We start from the raw sequence: 22,417 nt of genomic DNA on the forward strand, positions 1-22,417 counted from the left end.
TACTGTGAGGAACAGAAGTATTTGAACACCCTGCGATTTTGCAAGTTCTCCCACTTAGAAATCATGGAGGGGTCTGAAATTCACATTGTAGGTGCATTCCCACTTTGAGAGAAGGAATTTAAAGTGATTCTGTCACCAGTTTTTTGCCCCTCCATTTAAAAATATGGTTATGTTCAGGGAGCTTTAGTGATTCCTAATGTGGTCTTATAACTGAAATCTGTAGGCTCATTTTGTCTAAAAAACGTTATAACTAACCTGTCATTCATCCAACTAAGGTGCCCAAGGGGATGTGCATGTCTTCCAGATGCCGCCCGCACCCGCCGCCGTTCCTGCCCTGCTCCTCCTTTTCTGACATCAGCGCCGCGTCAGAATCCTTTGTTATGGCTCCGGCTCTCCCTCACTCCCCCCTCCTTCTTCTCTAACATCTCGCGCGTGCACACAGGCTGGCGCCAGTGTTCAGGTCATCGGGAGGTTGAGCGAAGTGCCGGCACATGCGCACTTCGCTCCATGAAGCCGAACGGACAAGTCCGCACAGGCGCATCAGGCACAGACCTGTGCGCACGCGCGAGATGTTAGAGAAGAAGGAGGGGGGAGGTGAGGGAGAGCCGGAGGCGTAACAAAGGATTCTGAGGCGGCGCTGATGTCAGAAAAGGAGGAGCAGGGCACGAACGGCGGCGGGTGCGGGCGGCATCTGGAAGACATGCACATCCCCTTGGGCACCTTAGTTGGATGAATGACAGGTTAGTTATAACCTTTTTTTAGACAAAATGAGCCTACAGATTTCAGTTATAAGACCACATTAGGAATCACTAAAGCTCCCTGAACAGAACCATATTTTTAAATGGAGGGGCAAAAAACTGGTGACAGAATCCCTTTAAAAAAATTCTGGAAATCACATTGTATGATTTTTAAAGAATGTATTTGTCTTGCACTGCTGAACATAAATATTTGAACACCCGAGAAACAACAAGAATTCTGGCTCTCAAAGACCTGTTACTGTGCCTTTAAAAAGTCCACCTCTACTCCTACTCATTAATCTAACTTAGTAGCACCTGTCTGAGCTTGTTAAAGACACCTGTCCACCTCACAGTCAGTCAGTCCACCCCACAGTTGGTCAGTCAGGGCAAGACCAAAGAGCTGTCAAAAGACACCAGAGACAAAATTGTGGACCTCCACAAGGCTGGAAAGGGCTACGGGGCAATTGCCAAGCATCTTGGTGAAAATAGATCAACTGTTGGAGGAATTGTTAGAAAATGGAAGAGGCTAAAGACGACTGTCAGTCTCCCTCTGACTGAGGCTCCATGCAAGATCTCACCTCGTGGGGTATCACTGATAAGAAAGGTGATGAATCAGCCCAGAAATAAAGGGAGGAGCTGGTCAATGACATGGAGAGCTGGTACCACAGTTTCAAAGGTCACTGTCGGTAGAACACTACACCGTCATGGTTTCAAATCATGCATTGCACAGAAGGTTCCCCTGCTGAAGTTATCACATGTCCAGGCCCGTCTGAAGTTTGCCAATGACCATCTGGATGATCCAGGGGAGGCATGGGAGAAAGTCATGTGGTCAGATGAGACCAAAGTAGACCTTTTTGGTCTAAACTTCACTCGTCTTGTTTGGAGGAAAAAGAAGGATGAGTGTCATACCAAGAACACCATACCTACTGTGAAGCAATGGGAGTGGCAACATCATGCTTTGGGGGTGCTTTTCTGCAAAGGGGAGAGGACAACTGCACTGTATTAAGGAGAGGATGAATGGGGCCATTTATTGTGAGATTTTGAGCAACAACCTCCTTCCCTCAGTCAGAGTATTGAAGATGGGTCGTGGCTGGGTCTTCCAACATGACAACGACCTGAAGCACAGAGTCAGGATAACCAAGGAGTGGGTCCGTAACAAGCATATCAAGGTTCTGGAGTGGCCTAGCCAGTCACAGGACCTAAATCTAATAGAACATCTTTGGAGGGAGCTGAAACTCTGTGTTGCTCAGCGACAGCCTTCGAAACCTGACAGATCTAGATGAGATCTGTGTGGAGGAGTGGGCCAAAATCCCTGTTGCAGTGTGTGCACACCTGGTCAAGAACTACAGGAAACGCTTGACCTCTGTAATTGCAAACAAAGGCTTCTGTACCAAATATTAACACTGATTTTCTCCGGGGTTCAAATACTTATGTTCAGTGCAAAACAAATAAATTCTTTAAAAAATCATACAATTTCCTGATTTTATTTTTTATTTTTATATCTCTCAGAGTGGGAATGCACCTACAATGTGAATTTCAGACCCCTCCATGATTTCTAAGTGGGAGAACTTGCAAAATCGCAGGGTGTTCAAATACTTCTGTTCCTCACTGTAACTGCTTCGCATAACAGGTATAAACAGACCTTGCTTGAAACCAGCTTGACATTGCCAGATGCTAGAGCAACTGCTGTATCTGCCATGACCTCAGCTTTAATAGATCCCAGGCCACCCGTTGCGCTGGTTTTAATGAAGCTGTCAAGAACGACATCAAGAAGATCTGTGATCTAGTTAAAAACAAAGAAAAATACAGTAATTACACTTACAAAAAATGCAATAAAATTGTTGTTGCTGTCATTTTGTATCTATATGCTAATGAGGTGACAGCAGAGATCAATTATTTCTTAAGAAAATTCAAAAGATTTGATCCCATTCATAACATTCAGTACCCTAAGGTCGACAAACTTTAAAAGGTGTTTTTGATATTGATGGCCTATTAGGATAAATCATCAATATCCTGGGAATCCGTTCCGGAGCTCCAGTGAGCACTGCGGTCTATTCACAGCTCCGTATATTGTATAGTGGATGTGCTTGGTATTGCAGCTCAGCCCCATTCACTTGAACGGGACTGAGCTGCGTCAAGGCCAAGTGACCAATGTATGGAGATGTCACTGATGGACTAGGAAGATGTCTACGCACTTGATGGGTGTGTCAGGACTCCTCTTTGAACAAATCTGCCTGCAAATCCGATATTGATGACTTATCCTGAGGATAGCCCATTAATATAAAATTACCGGATAACTTCTTTAATTTAATTCGACCAAACCCACCGATCTTAGCAGAACTGACCAATCATGGGTGATGTCGAGAATAAAAAAGGAACATGTAGAACATTTTTTTTTTGTTTTGTTTTGTTTGTTTTTGATATTAACTCATACTAAATCATTGGAGTAAAAAAATTTTTTTCTTTTTTTTTCTTTTTGAGTGGGATATCATGCCGTCATGGTGGATTTGTGGAAAATGAATTACAGGTAAGTCTAATTCCAGCTTTCCACTTCACCACCATGACGGCCCAGAGAGACATAAATTATATACGTCTTAGGGTGGGGCAACGGCCTGTAGGACCTTGCGACCAAAGGCCAGGTCTGAGGACCTTGATAAGTCGAGTCTATAATGTTTAATGAAGGTGTTTACACTAGACCAGGTTGCAGCCTGGCATATTTGAGCTAGTGAAGCTCCTGCCCTTTCAGCAAAAGAGGCAGACATGGCTCTCGTGAAGTGAGCCCGAATGACCTCTGGACAACTGGTGCCTTCGATCTTGTAGCAGTCTGTAATAGTCTGTTTTACCCATCGGGCAATGGTAGATCTGGAAGCTGCCTTGCCCTTATTTTTACCACAGAAGAGCACTAGTAAGTTGTCCACCTTCCTCAGGTCTCTAGTGACCTCTAGGTATTTTAGCACTGTTTGTTTGACGTCCAGGGTATGGAAACGTTGTTCTTCAGAATCCTTAGGGTTCTCACAAAAGGAGGGAAAAATGATCTCCTGGTTCCTATGGAAGTCTGTTACTACTTTTGGCAAAAACGTCGGGTCTAGCCTCAAGGTAACACGATCCACCTGTATTGTGAGGTATGGTTGTCTTATTGACAATGCTTGGATCTCGCTCAATCTTTTTGCTGATGGCTTAGCAATAAGAAAAGCCGCCTTCTGAGAAAGATGCTTCAGAGAACTTGAGTCCAAGGGTTCGTAAGGCGGACCTGTGAGTCCACTAAGGACAGTGTTTAAGTCCCAGGTAGGCACCCTTGATTTGAGAGATGGCCCCCCCACCTTCTTGCCATCTGTGAAGCTGCCGGCTGCCCAGGTGGGCTACTCACGCAGAAGCGCTCTGGAGCGGTCTGCTCCTTTTGCTGCGTCTCCTTCTCCTGGTCCGACATGTCCTCCGGTCAGCGAGCGATGCAGAGAGCGCAGCGGGAAGAGTGCTTGGAAGCATTTTTTTTTTTTTTTTTTATAGAGGCCCAGTCCACTTCCGGGTTTCGCCGGCGACCCGGAAGTGACGTCAGGCAGCTCAGGGCAGGCTTCCCTCAACAGGGAGCGTGATCCTGGAGCCACCCTGCCAGCTTTAGAACTAAGTCCGCCGGAGAGCAGGGGACGCTTTTCTGGATGAAGAACCCGCAAGGGAGGCAAGAAGCACTGCCGATGCGGTCACCCAGGTACCCTTAAAAAATAATAAACAAGGTCCACTTCACCTCCCTGAAAGCCAGAGAGGACTTTTCTCTGTCCTGGCCACTATAGGGGCAGGAACACACTGGAGAATGGTGGTGGGAGGGGTCCTTTTAAACCTATCTCTGTTCCTGCCCCTACAGAGGTCAGGGGTCAATCTCTCTGGGCTGTCATGATGGTGGAGTGGAAAGCTCAGATTAGGTGACAGACTTCCCTTAAACAACCTTTTTAATTTTTTTTTGTAGGTGACGTTTTACTAGTACCTGCTGTTAGCTTACCTGCCCCAAACTGCCCCATATTTTTGCTTGTATGGACGGATACATTTGTTTTTCGTTGATAGTCATGGTAATCAACTTGTCCAAGATCGCACTGACACGTTGGCGCTTTGCATCGTCAGTAAGTTTACAGAAGCGGATAAGATTTAGTAACCAAGGGGTCATGTACTCCAGACACAGATGTTTCAGTTCAATACCTGGAAGACAGAGACGATATGTTAACACGGACTATATAGTGTTATCAATATACTAAACGCATTGGGGCACAATGAGATGAAACGCATCCAGATTACTGCCTAAATATGGAAAGTATTTTCTGTCTGTGCCACTTTAAATGGGTACACTCATCTTATAAAGTGGTGGCACGCAGCTCTAAGACTCCCACCAATCCTGACAATAAAAAAGGCAGCAGCACAATTTTAACACTGCACCCCCTTCACTGGCCACATGTGAAGGGAACTAGAGTACACCCCATTCAGCATTGCATCCCCTTCTTTCTCAGGATCAGTGAAGAAGTCAGACCCCTTCCCCACTGATCCAAAAGCGATTACCTACTCTGATAGCACCCCAGTACAGCCTCCATGGATTCCTCTTAATCAGTGGATAGTTGCCCCCTGAATATACAAAGTCATATATACCTAGGCATAGACATATGTGACGTGTGTACAGAGTACATCCATCGTTTATATTTTTAGAAGGAAGTGCTTTGTCTCTGGTCCTATTATGCCTCATTCACACGTCAGGGTTTGGTCAGTGATTTCCATCAGTGATTGTGGGACAAAACCAGGTGCGGATCTTTCCCTTATACCTCCAGTCCTGGTTTTGGATCACAATCACTGATGGAAATCACTGACCAAAACACTGACGTGTGAATGAGGGTTTAGGGTCAGACGTTTAGACACAACCATACATTTTTATAGCTTTGTTTTTAAATTAATGTTTTAAACATTATGATTTGTTTAAAAATGTAATTAAGGTGCTCCTAAAGTTTTGGGTGGCATTTTCACAATGCCATTGTATAATTCAGAATATTTTTTTTTAGGTTCAAGGTGCAAATACACCTTCAATAGTTGTCCACTGACAAATACACTTTCAAGCACAGCCAGACACCTCAGGCGGCAGCTTATCTCCTGGGAGAATGATCAACGTGCCCTACCCTTTTCTCCCCCTACATCAGTGAGGGCAGAGTTGGGAGTTCCCTGTAAACATTACATTATTGGCCGACCCCGTCAAAAATGGCAGGTTCAGCTGACATTAGTTTAAAGTGCATGGGGACGTTTAGTCAAAAGTGTAAAAATGTTCATGGTAGTGTACGTGTTAAAGCCTTGCAAGCAAAATCTATGATGAAAATGGAAGCAACTTTACAACATTAGAAAGCACTACTTATACTTCAGAGAACTTGTACTCACTGGATTTGCTGAAGCCAGAAATGCACTCTTCCAAAAATTCTAGGGTTAGGTGAGGTTCATTAGCTGCCAGTGTCTTGCTAATGGAGACAATGAAAAGTGTATTGTTGGCCGGGATGCAAAGACCCGAAGTCTCCAGTAACTGCCCTTCAATCTTTAAATTAAAGGTACATGTTAAGGCACACAGAAGGTTATAGGCAGCAGACCTGCAAAAAAGACAACACAAGTCAATACCACCTCATAACTCCGCACAAATTAAACCAATACATATCCAATTACATACAAACTAAACTGCTTTATAAGGTCTTCACTTTATATCATAGTGGGATCTGTAACTTTCAGTATTCAACACAGTCCTGCACAGATTTTGAACATGACGATGTATGCTACATGCCATTATTGCAGGATAAATAACATACAACAATGGGGAAATTGTAAAAAGTCAATAAGGTGCAGTCCTTAAAGTGGTTGACCGGGTTACATACCCAGTATTTCACCCAGGCAGCCCCCTGTTATGAGCATCAGAGCATTTCATGCTCCGATGTTCTCCCTTGCTCTGCACTGGATCGTGCAGGACAAGGGCTTTTATGTTTGTTTATAACCACACACTGCTGGGCGGAGGCTTCCGCCCAGCAGTGTTCCTGGTGACATCACCGGGCTTTGGCAGGGCAAAGGAGAGCATTGAAGCATTAAATGAAATGCTCAAATGCTTATAACAGGGGGCTGCCATCTCCAAACCTGGACAACACACTGGAAAGAGTAAAAAATAAAATAAATTAAAAAATATACAAAAAAAAGGTGCAGTCCTTAGGGTACTTTCACACTAGCGACAGGACGGATCCGACAGGCTGTTCACCCTGTCGGATCTGTCCTGCCGCTATTTTGCTGTGCCGCCGGACTGCCGCTCCGTCCCTATTGACTATAATGGGGACGCGAGCGGAGCTCCGGCGCAACACGGCAAGTGGCCGCCGGACTAAAAAGTTGGACATGCAGTACTCCGGGGGCACGGCAAAATAGCGGCAGGACGGATCCAACAGGTTGAACAGCCTGTCTGATCCGTCCTGCCGCTAGTGTGAAAGTAGCCATAAAGGGAACCTGCCACCATGAAAATGCTAATTAATCTGCACAGCATGTTAGAGAGCAGGAGAAGCTGAGCTGATCTGTATTTTTCACCCTATAAGGGCTCATGCACATGAACATGTGTCGCCCGTGCTGTGCATATGGGACTGCAAATTGGGGTCCCCAATGTAGGTGCACCGTCCGTGCAGCAGGCGCTGACGGATGCAAACCCATTCAACTTAAAAGGGTCTGCGATTTCCCCCCAATGTCAGCGCATCTTATGGAGCGAATACTAATGAGCGCTACAATTATGGACGTGCTCATTAGTACAGAGGGACCAGGAAGTGGTGAATGCAGTGCTCTTCAGGCTCTGTACTCACCGCTTCCAGGTCTTCCTTGGCCGCTCGCTCTCTTGTGTACAGCATGGCAGGAAGACCAGGAAATACACTGGGTCTCAGCAGCTGCTTCGGCGTACGGTGCAGGAGAGGTAAGTTGGTTTATTTTTTCTCTGATCGGAGGTCTGCTTCACATGGAAGCTTATTAACAAGGAGGTCTGATCTCAGTTCTACTTAATATGAGGGCTTATTAACATGGAGGTCTGATTGGGGACCTCATTAACATTGGGAGTATGATCTGAGGTCTGATTGGGAGTATTATTAACACTGGGTGTCTATTTTGAGGTCTGATGAAAAATAATTATTTCTAATTTTTCTCCTCTAAAACCTAGGTGTATCTTATGGGCAGGTGCGTGTTATAGGGTGAAAAATACAGTAGTTGTATTGTTTCTTTCATGCATATGCCTGCTTGTCCAGGCTTTAAAGTCAAGGATTCTGTCCTATCAGTGATGACGGCCTTCCCTCTATGACTGTGTATACAGAGATAGCTGTCAATGACTGACTGAAGACAAGGAGACGGTCCTATCAGTGACTGACAGCCTTCCCTCTATGACTGTGTATACAGAGATAGCTGTCAATGACTGACTGAAGACAAGGAGACGGTCCTATCAGTGACAGACATCCTTCCCTCTATGACTGTGTATACAGAGATAGCTGTCAGTCACTGACTGAAGACAAGGATTCGGTCTTATCAGTGACTGACAGCCTTCCCTCTATGACTGTGTACATAGAGATAGCTGTCAATGACTGACTGAACACAAGGAGACGGTCCTATCAGTGACTGACAGCCTTCCCTCTATGACTGTGTACATAGAGATAGCTATCAATCACTGACTGAAGACAAGGATTCGGTCCCATCAGTGACTGACAGCCTTCCCTCTATGATTGTGTACACAGAGATAGCTGTCAGTCACTGACTGACGACAAGGATTTGGTCCTATCAGTGACTGACAGCCTTCCCTCTATGACTGTGTATACAGAGATAGCTGTCAGTCACTGACTGACGACAAGGATTTGGTCCTATCAGTGACTGACGGCCTTCCCTCTATGATTGTGTACACCGAGATAGCTGTCAGTCACTGACTGAAGACAAGGATTCGGTCCTATCAGTGACTGACAGCCTTCCCTCTATGACTGCATACAGAGATAGCTGTCAGTCACTGACTGAAGACAAGGATTCGGTCCTATCAGTGACTGACAGCCTTCCCTCTATGACTGTGTATACAGAGATAGCTGTCAATCACTGACTGAAGACAAGGATTCGGTCCTGTTAGTGACTGACAGCCTTCCCTCTATGGCTACTTTCACACTAGCGTTTAGAGCGGATCCGTCTGAGACGGATCCGCTCATATAATGCAGACAGTGGCTCCGTTCAGAACGGATCCGTCTGCATTATATTGTTAAAATTTCTAAGTGTGAAAGTAGCCTGAGCGGATCCGTCCAGACTTTTACATTGAAAGTCAATGGGGGACGGATCCGTTTGAAGATTGAGCCATAGTGTGTCATCTTCAAACGGATCCGTCCCCATTGACTTACATTGTAAGTCTGGACGGATCCGCACGCCTCCGCACGGCCAGGCGGACACCCGAACGCTGCAAGCAGCATTCAGGTGTCCGCCTGCTGAGCGGAGGCTGAACGCTGCCAGACTGATGCATTCTGAGCGGATCCGCGTCCACTCAGAATGCATTAGGGCTGGACGGATGCGTTCGGGGCCGCTTGTGAGCCCCTTCAAACGGAGCTCACAAGCGGACACCCGAACGCTAGTGTGAAAGTAGCCTATGACTGTGTACACAGAGATAGCTGTCAGTCACGGGTAGGACCGAATCCTAGACTTCAAAGCCCAGAATGAGCAGGAATCTTCTCCCATAAAACTACATACCAATCTGCTCAGGTTCCCTTTAAACCCACCCAGTATAACATAGAATAAGTACAAAACAGCTTTTACACATTAATTGGCCAGAGACCACAGACTCCCTGCTCTTCCATCAAATAACAAAAAGGTATTTCTACTGGAAGACACTACCTCCAACTGACCTCTTGACCTCAAACACTGATCATTGCCCAATTCTTATCAAACTGATAAGAATACGGTATAAGTATCAGCTGACGGGATTCAAAGAGAGTCACATTTTGCAAACAGACTGATTTTTTTAAAATCTTGTATCTCAGAAACAGTTGAGCATTTTTAATAACGACTAGGGGTACTTTCACACTCTCGGCAGAGGATTCCAGCAGGCAGTTCCGTCGCCGGAACTGCCTGCCGGATCCGGCAATCCGAACGCAAACTGATGGCATTTGTCAGACGGATCCGGATCAGTCTGACAAATGCATTGAAATACTGAATCCGTCTCTCCGGTGTCATACAAAAAATGGATCCATTAATATATTTTTTTTGCATCTTTAAAAGGTTTGCGCATGCGCAGCCCGGAAAGCCGGATCCGTTTTGCCGGAACACTTAATGCCGGATCCGGCACTAATACACTTCAATACACTTAGTGCCGGATCCGGCATGTGATCAGCATTTTTGGCCGGAGAGAAAACTGCAGCGTGCTGCAGTATTTTCTCCGGCCAAAAAACGTAAGCGGGACTGAACTGATGCATCCTGAACGGAATGCTCTCCATTCAGAATGCATTAGGATAAAACTGATCAGTTTTTTTCCGGTATTGAGCTCCTGTGACGGAACTCAATACCAGAAAACAAAAACGCTAGTGTGAAAGTACCCTTCGTGAAAAAAATTATTTTTAGCTCGAAATGTAAAAAAAATTATAAATAAATGCCCCGAAGATGTACATTGCCTTTAAAGTTTTCCTCCACCTAAGTACCCCACCCATCAGGGCATCAAGCATGGAAAGCCAACTGCACACTGAGTGGCACAGATGCCAAAGCAACTAGACAACACCCAGCGATTACCATGCACAGCTCCTATTCATTAAAATCAGACAGATGCATGGTGCTGTGTGGTTAGGGTTGGGCGATATTAATAAATTCATTGCGATAACTGTATGGGGGCCGCCACAAGGCGACGTTATACGGTATGGGGGCCGCCACAAGGTGACGTTATACGGTATGGGGGCCGCCACAAGGCGACGTTATACGGTATGGGGGCCGCCACAAGGCGACGTTATACGGTATGGGGGCCGCCACAAGGCGACGTTATACGGTATGGGGGCCGCCACAAGGCGACGTTATACGGTATGGGGGCCGCCACAAGGAGACGTTATACGGTATGGGGGCCACAAAGTGACATTATACTGTATGGGGGCAGCCACAAGGAGACGTTATACTGTATGGGGGCAGCCACAAGGAGACGCTATACTGTATGGGGGCAGCCACAAGGAGACGCTATACTGTATGGGGGCAGCCACAAGGAGACGCTATACTGTATGGGGGCAGCCACAAGGAGATGTTATACTGTATGGGGGCAGCCACAAGGAGATGTTATACTGTATGGGGGAAGCCACAAGGAGATGTTATACTGTATGGGTGCCGCCACAAGGAGAAATTATACTGTATGGGGGCCACAAGGAGGTAATTTGTATGGGGGCCACAAGGAGACGTTATACTGTATGGGGCTTATACTTGTGGGACTCGACCTGTATATTCCCCTTGGGTCTAGTACATCCCCATCTATGTGCACTGTACAAAGTACACTGTATACAGGGGTTGCCGGGTGCTGTACACTGTATATGGGGAGGGGTCAGGCGTTCATGTGTATATGGGGGGGGGGGGGGGCAGTAAATGGTAAAGTGGTATATTTTTGTTTTGGGTGCTATTTCTCAACGCTAGAGCTGGCACTGCCATATGCAAGGGCTGCTGCAAAAACCGATAAGCCTGCCAATAGATGGTAAGATAGGATAGGAGATGGTATTACCTAGGACAGTGATTGGCAAACTGCGGCTCTCCAGCTGTTGCAAAACTACAACTCCCACCATGCCAAGCTGTAGGCAGTCTCTGCATGCTGGGAGTTGTAGTTCTGCAACAGCTGTAGAGCCGCAGTTTGCATATCACTGACCTAGGACATGTTTATTCATTACCCTAGTCCGCATGTGTTTTCCCCCGCTGTGGACAATGGTACAGGCCTGGCTCGCAGCTGGCCTGTGAGGATGCCGTTGTCTTTTCTCCTCTCTCATTGGCTGCTAAAGTTTGGGCCAATGTATTGCCCAACCCTATGTGTGGTTGCCTTGGCAATGGTACTGGCCAGCGTTCACTTGCACTGACTCGTGCCCAATATCAGATCAGGTGGCATAGCCTTGGTCGAGCTATACTTGTCCTATAAGGGCAAGGTTTTGGAAAGCAGACATGTAAAACCCAGTGAACCATTTTAAAATAAGAAAACAAACTGCATTTGTAAAAAGACAAAAAATACAGTATTATTTTGAACTGAGTTTACAGATATCTATATGGCTAAAGATAGATGAGCGTCTACCGTAGACTTGGATCAGAACTCCCCAGGTTAAGCAACGCAATGTTGAGTAGTGTTCCCGGAACATCCTTTGGACGGATCTTAGTGTGTTGGGGAATAGAATCTGGTTGTGACAGTTCCCATCTAGTCCGTATGTGAATTATAGACTGGACAATGGCTTCACACTCCTGATGCATGAATGTGAGAGGTGTTCCTTGGTTGGCAATGGTTAAGGTGAACTGATTTTCATCCACCAAACAGATTTCTTCAATTTCAGACGCATAGTAAATATCATTCAAAAACACGGACTGCCCCAAAACCCGCGTCCTCTCAGCTGACGTGACCTGGACAGCTGTGGAACCAACCTACAAAAAAAAAATATATATATTAATTATAGAATCAGTGAGTTAAAGTTTGAAACAAAAAAAGCAATAAAAGCATATACTGTCCAAGAGCTGTGTGCATGGAGCCAGTACAGAGGCACACCGGGTCCATGCAGCTTCATATTACAGACGATCTGTATGCCTCTGTACAATGCTGTATTCTTCCCTTAAAGGGCCTCTGTCAGCAGATTTGTACTGATGATACTGGCGGATCCGAAGTCAATTCGTTCTAACACTTCTCCGTACAGCATTAAAATGTATTAAACTTGTTTCACCTGAAGTCGAGCAAGAATGAATTTGGTATTCAGTTCTGTATCTTTAACCCCTTAAGGACTCAGCCCTATTTCACCTTAAAGACCCGGCCATTTTTTGCAAATCTGACCAGTGTCACTTTAAGTGGTGATAACGTTAAAACGCTTTGACTTATCCAGGCCATTGTGAGATGTTTTCTTCGTCACATATTGTACTTCATAACACTGGTAAAATTAAGTAAAAAAAAAAAATTTTTTTATCAAAAAATACCAAATTCACCAAAAATGTGTAAAAAAATTCAAATTTCTCTACTTCTATAATACATAGTAATACCTCCAAAAATAGTTATAACTTTACATTCCCCACTACTAGGGTGGCAGTATTGTTGGTACTAGTTCAGGGTACATATGATTTTTGGTTGCTCTATATTACACTTTTTGTGAGGCAATATAACAAGAAATAGCTGTTTTGGCACAGTTAATTTTTTGTTATTTACAACATTCATCTGACAGGTTAGATCATGTGATATTTTTATAGACCAGGTTGTCACGGATGCGGCGATACCTAAGGCTACTTTCACACTTGCGTTCAGAGCGGATCCGCTCATATAATGCAGACGGTGGCTCCGTTCAGAACGGATCCGTCTGCATTATATTGTTAAAAAATTTCTAAGTGTGAAAGTAGCCTGAACGGATCCGTCCAGACTTTACATTGAAAGTGAATGGGGGACGGATACATTTGAAGATTGAGCCATATTGTGTCATCTTCAAACGGATCCGTCCCCATTGACTTACATTGTAAGTCTGGACGGATCCGCACGCCTCCGCACGGCCAGGCGGACACCCGAACGCTGCAAGCAGCGTTCAGGTGTCCGCCTGCTGAGCGGAGCGGAGGCTGAACGCTGCCAGACTGATGCATTCTGAGCGGATCCGCGTCCACTCAGAATGCATTAGTGCTGGACAGATGCGTTCGGGGCCGCTTGTGAGCCCCTTCCAACGGAGCTCACAAGCGGACACCCGAACGCTAGTGTGAAAGTAGCCTAATATGTATACTTTTTTTTATTTATTTATGTAAGCTTTACACAATGATTTCATTTTTGAAGCAAAAAAATTCATGTTTTAGTGTTTCCATAGTCTGAGAGCCATAATTATTTCAGTTTTTGGACGATTACCTTGGGTAGGGTATGATTTTTGCGGGATGAGATGACTGTTTTATTGGCACTATTTTGGGGTGCGTGTGACTTTTTGATCGCTTGCCATCACACTTTTTGTGATGTAAGGTGACAAAAAATGGTTTATTTAGCACAGTTTTTATTTAAAATTTTTTACGGTGTTCATCTGAGGGGTTAGGTTATGTGATATTTTTATAGAGCCGGTCGATACGAACGCGGCGATACCTAATATGTATACTTTTTTTTTATTTATGCAAGTTTTACACAATAACCGCTTTAAAAAATAAAATAAAAAAATGATGTTTTAGTGTCTCCATATTCTGAGCCATAGTTTTTTTTATTTTTTGGGCGATTGTCTCAGGTAGGGGCTAATTTTTTGCGGGATGAGGCGACGGTTAGATTTGTACTATTTTGGTGGGCAGACACCTTTTTATTTTTTACGTTCATCTGAGGGGTAGGTCATGTGATATGTTTATAGAGCCGGTCGATACCTACTATTTTTTTTTTTTACTTTATTTGGGGAAAATGACGTTTTTGTTTATTTTTACTTGAAACTTTACATTTTTTGGGGGAAAATATTTTTTCACTTTATTTTTTGTCCCACTTTGGGACTTGCACTTTTGGGGGTCTAATCCTTTACAATGCATTCCAATACAGCTTCCGGCCTGTGAGATCCAGGGGGCTGGATCTCACAGGCTCACCACTGGAAGGCAGCGCAATGATTTGAGCAGGCACCGCATTCCGATCACCTCCCGCCGGGAAGCGGTGATCGGAAATACACATGACGTACCGGTACGTCATGGGCCCTTAAGGACTCGGGAAACATGCCGTATCGGTACGTCATAAGTCCTTAAGGGGTTAAAAACATTTAAAATTCGTAATCTGGTACCAAACCAGACTTCGGATTGCCATTTTAAAATGTTTCTAAAGACACAGACGTGATTAACAAATTCATTCACCGATGTCTCTTGCAACCTCGGATGAAATTAATTTTGCCTCTGTCAGCTCTTAAAAGCAGGAGGCAGGGAGCTCAATTCGCTCAACACTAGTTATAATATTTTCATTGCCCGGCCCGGTCAAAGTGGAGAGTACATACCAGTTGCAGAGAGAGCAGAGCCGGTGTAATAGAGGATCATTTGCATATATTAAAACAATTAATGTGAGCACATATGAAGACGGGACCATCACAGATGCCTTCAGCTTCCAAGTGTACATGTAACAGGTCAGCCAGGTTCATAGGTACAAATCTGCTGACAGATGCTCTTTAATATGCCCTATGAACAGTAACTTGTGTTAAAGAAGCACTCTAGCTATTTTATAGAATGCTAACTTGCCAGCAATATTCTAAGCAGTGTAATCTGTTTTATCCCAGCTCAGGTGCATACATTGTACACATCTATAATCCTTTCTTTATGGATGGATGAGTCAAGTGCTTCTCTGTAGACAGGATGTCTGTGTCTCCTCTGAGCTACAGGATAACAGATCAAAACTCCTCCTCAAGTCTCAAGACATCTCATTCCTCCATGTTCCTCTCTTTGTACACCATATGAAAAGGTCATTTCTGGCCAGGTGTGCAGTGATATAGCAGGCAAGTCCATACAATGATTAGCCGTGTGTAGAGCATAATCTCCAGTATGTGCCCATGAGATGTAGCTTCACACTGCTCTCCCTGCCTCCTGCTTTTAGAGCTGACAGAGAGAAATGTATCAAAAGCAGGAGGCAGGCTGAAGCTCCATAGCGCAGAAATACATAGAGTTCGTGGAAAATGTAGGCTGTATTAGTGGAACCATATCAGAGGGTAGGAAGAAACTAGGGCAGCAGATGAATAATTGTCACTTTAATTACAAGAAGTATACACAAGAAACACATAACAGTTGACTATTATTTAATAAATACTATACAGGCAAAAAAATTAAAAAATTAAATAAAACTTTGCTGGAGTGCTTCTTTAATATTACAGTCCTACTAAACAGTTCCTACAGGATCTTCAATTCTGTAAGCAAGGATCAAAATGACAAAATGTTTGATATCTGGAAATGTATTAAAGTTATATTGCCTGTAAGGCTACTTTCACACCTGCGTTTAGGTGCGGCTCCGTCTGGTATCTGCACCCATAATGCAAACGCTGGTATCCATTCAGAACGGATCCGTCTGCATTACTCCGTCAAAAAAAAGTCTAAGTGTAAGTCAAACGGATCCGTCCTGACTTACATTGAAAGTCAATAGGGGACGGTTCAGTTTACAATTGCACCATATTGTGTCAATGTAAACTGATCCGTCCCCATTGACTTACATTGTAAGTCAGGACGCATCCGTTTGGCTCCGCATCGCCAGGCGGACACCAAAACGCTGCAAGCAGCGTTTTGGTGTCCGCCTCCAGAGCGGAATGGAGGCGGAACGGAGGCAAACTGATGCATTCTGAGCGGATCCTTATCCATTCAGAATGCATTGGAGCTAAACTGATCCGTTTTGGGCCGCTTGTGAGAGCCTTGAAACTGATCTCACAGGCGGACCCAGAAAAGGCAGTGTGAAAGTAGCCTAAAAGGGTTATAATGAAACTCTATTACGCAACCACTTACTTTTATGGACACTTTAGTGTCTTTGTGGGCCAGTTTAAGTGCATTATGGAACAGCTTCAAGTCCTCTTCCAAAGCAAGTGTGGCAGCTGGGAGTTTCTGCTGATCGTGTTCTATGTGTTCGGCCAACTTTCCTGATGGATCAATGAAAATCAGCCTCTTGCTGCCCTTCAGTCCAGTTAACAGCCGCTCATGGTATTTAGTATATTCCCTCACCCAGGAGTTACAGTTGTAGATATAAACGGCTGTCACATTTTCATAAGCAAAGCCAGGAAAAACCACAAACCATTTCGAAAGGAAGTCTGTCTTGAAACGATTGCTGGGCCCAGCGTGTGTGAGATCTACCACTATCTCATATGGCTTGGCATAGTATGGCTTTAAAGTCAGAAGGACATGGTAGATCAATAAATCTCCGTTTATTTGACCAGTCTTAAACCTGCAGGAAGCCAAAAACAAACGTTATAGCAGATGTGCACTAGCCTTATTAAGCACAAAGTATTTGTATACAGCCATAAGTGTTCTCAATACAAATTATTATTTCCCATTACAATCCTGTGTGTCGAGTTATTTGTGTCCATCAAAGCTGTAGGCATAACCAAAGAGGATTTCCCACATAAAATTGCTATATTAGCTAACCATAAGTTACAGTAGTAAAGAAAGTTTAGTATTGTTTCTTATTCTTAGAGGAATGATCTTTTTTTGTTGCAGTAACAATTTTTGCAGACGTCACAATAGGAGGAAAGTGCAGCAATATCAGATGTCACTCCTTTGCAGGAGCAGAGCCTTTCATTTTGTCAGCGTTTTCTATCGATAATAGAATGAGGAGTTTGCCAGGTTGAGAAAATAATATCAATGACAACATATTTGGCTGCACTTCTCATTTTTGCAAAACCAGCCAAAGCAGATGAAATGAAATATAGCAAGATCTTTGCGTGAAACTTTATCAACTGCTCTAATTTCCGATTTACCTGTACATGGTCCAATGCAAAAATGTACATAATCATTTAGAAAATAATACTACACCACTTCCTATGTACCAAGACAGGGCATTTCCTGCTGAATTTCCACACATAAAAGAAGTTATGTCTTTACAAGAACATTTTTTAAAAAGGGTCATCTGTCTAGGGGCTCCTTACACACAGCAGACTGTCAGCCTGTCTTGACAAACCGTTTTTGATCGAAAACCGCATACAGCTCCCAAATGCGATGTGCAAAGTTTAAAAGGCTTTCTGAAATAGTTAAAATTCTAGGACAAGCCCATGAATGCTGCGAAATAAAAAAATGTTGTACTTACTATTCGCCAATGTTGTTCTGTGCCCTCCAGTCCAGTACTCCTGCCTCTTCTTGTTTGCAAACTGCAGCGCTGACGTGCCAGTATATGGCACACAACCGCTGCAGCCAAACCCCGTCTTTAGTGGCCTACTGCTGAGGACAGCAATTGGCTGCAGCAGTGACGCACCATACATCGTGTTATAGTGCTGGCTATGTGCAACCTCCAGTCCAGTACTCCTGCCTCTTCTTTGCTTGCAAACTGCAGCGCTGACGTGCGAGTATATGGCACATAACTGACTGCTGCAGCCAAACCCTGTCTTCACTGGCCTACTGCTGAGTACAGCGATTGGCTGCAGCAGTGACGCACCATACATCGTGTTATAGTGCTGGCTATGTGCAACCTCCAGTCCAGTACTCCTACCTCTTCTTGCTTGCAAACTGTAACGCTGACGTGCGAGTATAGGGCACATAACCGCTGCAGCCAAACCCTGTCTTCACTGGCCTACTGCCGAGTACAGCGATTGGCTGCAGCGGTAACGCACCATACATCGTGTTATAGTGCTGGCGATGTGCAACCGCAGCAGCCAATCACTATACTCGCCAGTATACTGCCAGTTTGTAAAACAAGGACGACCACCACTGGCACTGGAGAAAGAGGCAAGTATAACCTAATTTTTTATATTTGACCATTACAGGGGCTTGTCTGAGATTTATAATTATCTCTGACAACTAGTAACCGTACTAGCAAAAAATAAATAAAATTATAATAAATAATAATTAAATCTTAAAATTCAAATGTTACGGTAGTTATAAATATTAATCATCTTCCATCACCTCTATGACCAGAAAATACCTCCAGGTACATTTACTTATGCATCCGTTTATCACCCTGTACTCATTGTCAATTATATAAAGGAAAAAAAACACAAGAGAAGGGACAATACAAATATGATCAATCGCAGCAGCAGTACGTGCATGTGCTATGGATGAACACAACAAGATCACACAAGTCCCCCATTTCCTTCACCTATAGCTATTGACTCAGCACTGACACACAAACTCCTCCTTATTGTCTCATCTCCTTGCTGTAAAGATAAAACCCATTGTAGAACTTTACTCCATAAGCTTTATCTTGTAGATGACATCACCCTCAGACTATTTACTTAAGGCACGGGGTTAGGTCTTTTTTATAAGCTAGCGTAACATTGAGCATGAGCAAAAACAAAAGCGGAAGTCTGACAGCTCTGTGGTGTAACACTAAAGGAAACAGCAGCAAGGCGATCTTCAGAGCACGACAAGATTTCAAGAGTAAGGAAGGCTTTGCAACCGGTGCGACACAGATTCACCAGAGGTCCTGAGTGAAGAAGACTACCAAGGTGAGCACAAACTGACCAATTCTATCACACGTCTAAGTCATCATTTTATGCCGACCACGGCATATTAAGCACACCTCACTGAGATCAGTAATTACAACAACTTGTAAAACATACTACAGTATCAAAGTACAAGAGTACGGCCACACATTCAGGTTTGTTGATGCCAAAACCAGGAGTGGATTCAGAAAAGTGGAGTAGTAGCTGTTCGTCATACTTTCTCACCTTTTATGATCCAAACCTGGTTTTTAGCTTAAAAAAAACAAAGTGTGGCAGCACCCTAAGGGGCAAAAGTTTGATGGATTTCCAAAATCACTTTGGTAAACTGTGGTATTGTTAGAGACATAAACAAATTTTACTGACCACATACGGGTTTACGGAAAAGAGGCAAAAACCTACACAAATCATTGTTACACAGGAGTCCAGAGGAACGGCATGCTAACCTGACAGACGTATGATCATATTTAACCCAAATCGGCAGACTCCTGTCCATTCACAAATGTGTAATTCCTATCAGCAAGGAGGATATTGATAACAATTCTCTATAGCCGCCTGGAAATTCCCCAGACGGTACATCATATGACCAGATAATCGCAGTGACATCTACTTCCACAACATACAGACAAGTACTGAATTGTGTATGAGGAAAAATTGCAGTCCTGCCACAAACCAAAAGTCAAGACGTGGCAATTTGGGATGCCGTGTATAGAAACCTGGGAGACAGAGCATGTGCCATCTTTCTTGGGTACATTTTCTAAACACTGATCATGCTTCTAGATCTCATAAATGGTCAGTAGCATGAAAGGGTGCTATGCAGTGAGAAGATATTTCAGCTATGTGGTGCAGAAATGGGCAAAAATAATAATAATGAAAAAAAAAAAATTCTTACCAATTTCGTCATTCCGACACCCACCAGGTCCCAGCTGATCACAGGTTCTGGCGCACACAAGAAATGGCAGGAGTTGCTTGCTCAACCAATCACTGGTCACAGCAGTAAGCTGCCTCCTCCAGGGATTAGCTGGGCAGACATCTCCAGGCAATTCCTTTGTTTCGAGCTGCAACCTGGAAATGGACACCAATGGGAACCCAATAAGCGCTGGAACAGCAGCGGTGGGGATCGGTGAAGTGCGTAATAGTTTTTAACCATGCTGCTCTACAGTTTATACAGAAAATCTAATCTACTGAACAATCCATCCTGCTCTATTGGATTTTTTTTTTTTTTACGTTATAACAAAAGGGACATAAAAACCCGAGGGTCAGTTCTTGACATGAAAGGTTTAGATAATCCATACCTACCAAATTGTTTTTGGAGCTTTTTGTTTGCATCCTGTACGGGTATATAGGATTGCTGGCCATAGTCACCGTTTAGCAAGGAGGGATGAATGAATTGTTCTCCGTTTCACGATACCAAGTCTAAAAAGCTTAGGCTTAAGAATATATCTTGTATATCCTGAGCCTAGTCCTTGAATGGGTCCAGTCATGTGAGGTCAGGAAAACCTTCCCCAGCATGAGCCCTAAAAAAGATTTTTAAAACGGGGAGAAGTAATGTCGCTTTTACATCTTAGTGAATTTATAATCTAACCCTTAAATCATTGACCATCATCATGTTTTCTTTACTTGGCAGATACCAGAGGACTCAAGAAAGCCACATGAAGAACATGCAGCCTTCACTGCATCTTGTGATGCTGTTTCTTTCTTTCAGTTGTAAAGCAGAAGTAAGCATGGCCAATTTCAACACCGATAAACCAGTCATAACCGAAATAAACAGCACATCTGATGCTCCAGTTCATTTCCTGTCCCTTCATGAGGACAATTCTACAACCTCGGTGTATGAAATTGCTCCAGAACTTAGAGGACAAGACGTAACCACTAATAAACCCAATAGGACAACGGTTTCATATAACGTCACCCAACAAACTACAAGTAAGGAAACAAAGGGGCTTAAAAGCAACTATACTGTCATACCCCACAACCCAAACATCACAGCTACTGCAACCTGTACAGTCGATGAGAAATACAAGACGGGAATAATAATCTGCGTCATCGTCATAGCCGTGTTGGTATTTATTATTGCAGTGTTAATCATATCTACAGTGGTGCTGGCAAACAAGGTATCGGCTCTAAAGGCAAAGCTAACACAATCAAAGCGCCAAGCAAGAAGCAATGGGGACTTTCTAAGCGCATCAAGTATTTTGTGGCCATTAGGCATGGAAACCTGGCAGAAGAAGGCTCATGAAGCCAATTTAACCATGGATGAGATTTCACTGGGAGATACCAATACAATTGAAAAGCTTAAACTGATGGCAACTCCTACCCTAGCCAGATCGAGAGAGGATACAGAGGAAAACAAAAGCTTGACAACTGCAACTATGACAACCATATCCACATTAGAAGTCTGAACATTCGGTACTTCACTGTACCAAATTCTGAGTTGGATCTATGGGATGAAACCTTACTGAATGTTTTGTCTCGGACTGCTATTTTTTAGTTTGACAATGGAAAACTTGGACTTTTATGACAAGGCATTGAACTTTGAAAAAACTTTGTAGACGTCATACAAGAAAATACTAGATGTAGAGGCAGCAGGTAAAAGTGACAACACCTTTGCAGGATCAGACAACACACCCTGTAACCATGGAGACAAATAGGTCTGCACAGGAGCTTTATACACAAAACAGTAGGGTACTTTAACCAATATTGTTTTCAAAGTTACGGTACTATTTTTGTTCTAGATGCACTGGAGAAATCAAAAATAAAAAGTTTGACTTTATATATATATCTGGTGCTTACTAGTTTTTATACATTCTCCGTTTTTGCTATGGCGCAAAGGAAAAAAACGCTTCCTGTTTTATAGGAGTAAGAGTAAAGGAGTTCACACAAAAAAATATTCTGCATTTTTCAAACCAGCACTTGGAACTGAATACTTTTGTAATTTCATGTAATTAAAATTTTGTATAGCCACTGTGCTATAAAATAAAATGTATCTGTATAGTGCCGCCTGCTGTTTATTCTTTTTCTTATGTTTCCGTCCACCTCACTCAGGTGGTCGCATGTGCTCAGTTTAAATCTTCAACTGTCACCAGACATTTCTGTTAGAAGCTGTAGCAGTTACAGGGAAAGAACTGCAGCAGAAAGGGCATGCCCCCTGAGCTGCCAGCATGAAATAAATCTAGCAAAGCAATGGGGAGATCTCTGGATCCATTTGAGGTACAGGGCTAGTTGTAACTTTTTTAGAAAGAGATTGTAACGTACTATATGATGTCTGATTTTCATTTATTACATCAACTAGGGCTGGGCGACTAATTGATAAACCGTCCATCAGCCCAATTAACCGACGGAACTTTGCCTATGACGTTTTTTTCAGTTCGGTTTTTCCTTAACCACTGCGGTTTAACCTCTTAC

At 43.7% G+C, this 22,417-nt stretch overlaps 2 protein-coding genes across 2 annotated transcripts in view; one reads left to right on the forward strand and one right to left on the reverse strand.

The window, feature by feature from the left end:
- Positions 1–22,417, reverse strand: part of NF1 (neurofibromin 1) — a 192,512-nt gene that overhangs the window by 44,376 nt on the left and 125,719 nt on the right. Inside the window, 5 exon segments of the mRNA XM_044285074.1 lie at positions 2,380–2,520; positions 4,729–4,922; positions 6,135–6,337; positions 12,013–12,353; positions 16,374–16,806. Coding sequence (XP_044141009.1) covers positions 2,380–2,520; positions 4,729–4,922; positions 6,135–6,337; positions 12,013–12,353; positions 16,374–16,806 — 1,312 coding nt within the window.
- Positions 18,863–22,006, forward strand: EVI2A (ecotropic viral integration site 2A). Its single transcript, XM_044285076.1, has 2 exons — positions 18,863–19,018; positions 20,640–22,006. The coding sequence occupies exon 2, from the start codon at positions 20,665–20,667 to the stop codon at positions 21,412–21,414; it is 750 nt and encodes a 249-aa protein (XP_044141011.1). The 5' UTR covers positions 18,863–19,018; positions 20,640–20,664; the 3' UTR covers positions 21,415–22,006.

The sequence above is a fragment of the Bufo gargarizans genome, chromosome 3 (assembly GCF_014858855.1).
Source record: "Bufo gargarizans isolate SCDJY-AF-19 chromosome 3, ASM1485885v1, whole genome shotgun sequence".
Taxonomy (NCBI): domain Eukaryota; kingdom Metazoa; phylum Chordata; class Amphibia; order Anura; family Bufonidae; genus Bufo; species Bufo gargarizans.

Coding starts and splice junctions, on each gene's coding strand:
- EVI2A (XM_044285076.1), top strand. CDS start 20,665: ATGAAGAACATGCAGCCTTCACTGCATCTTGTGATGCTGTTTCTTTCT.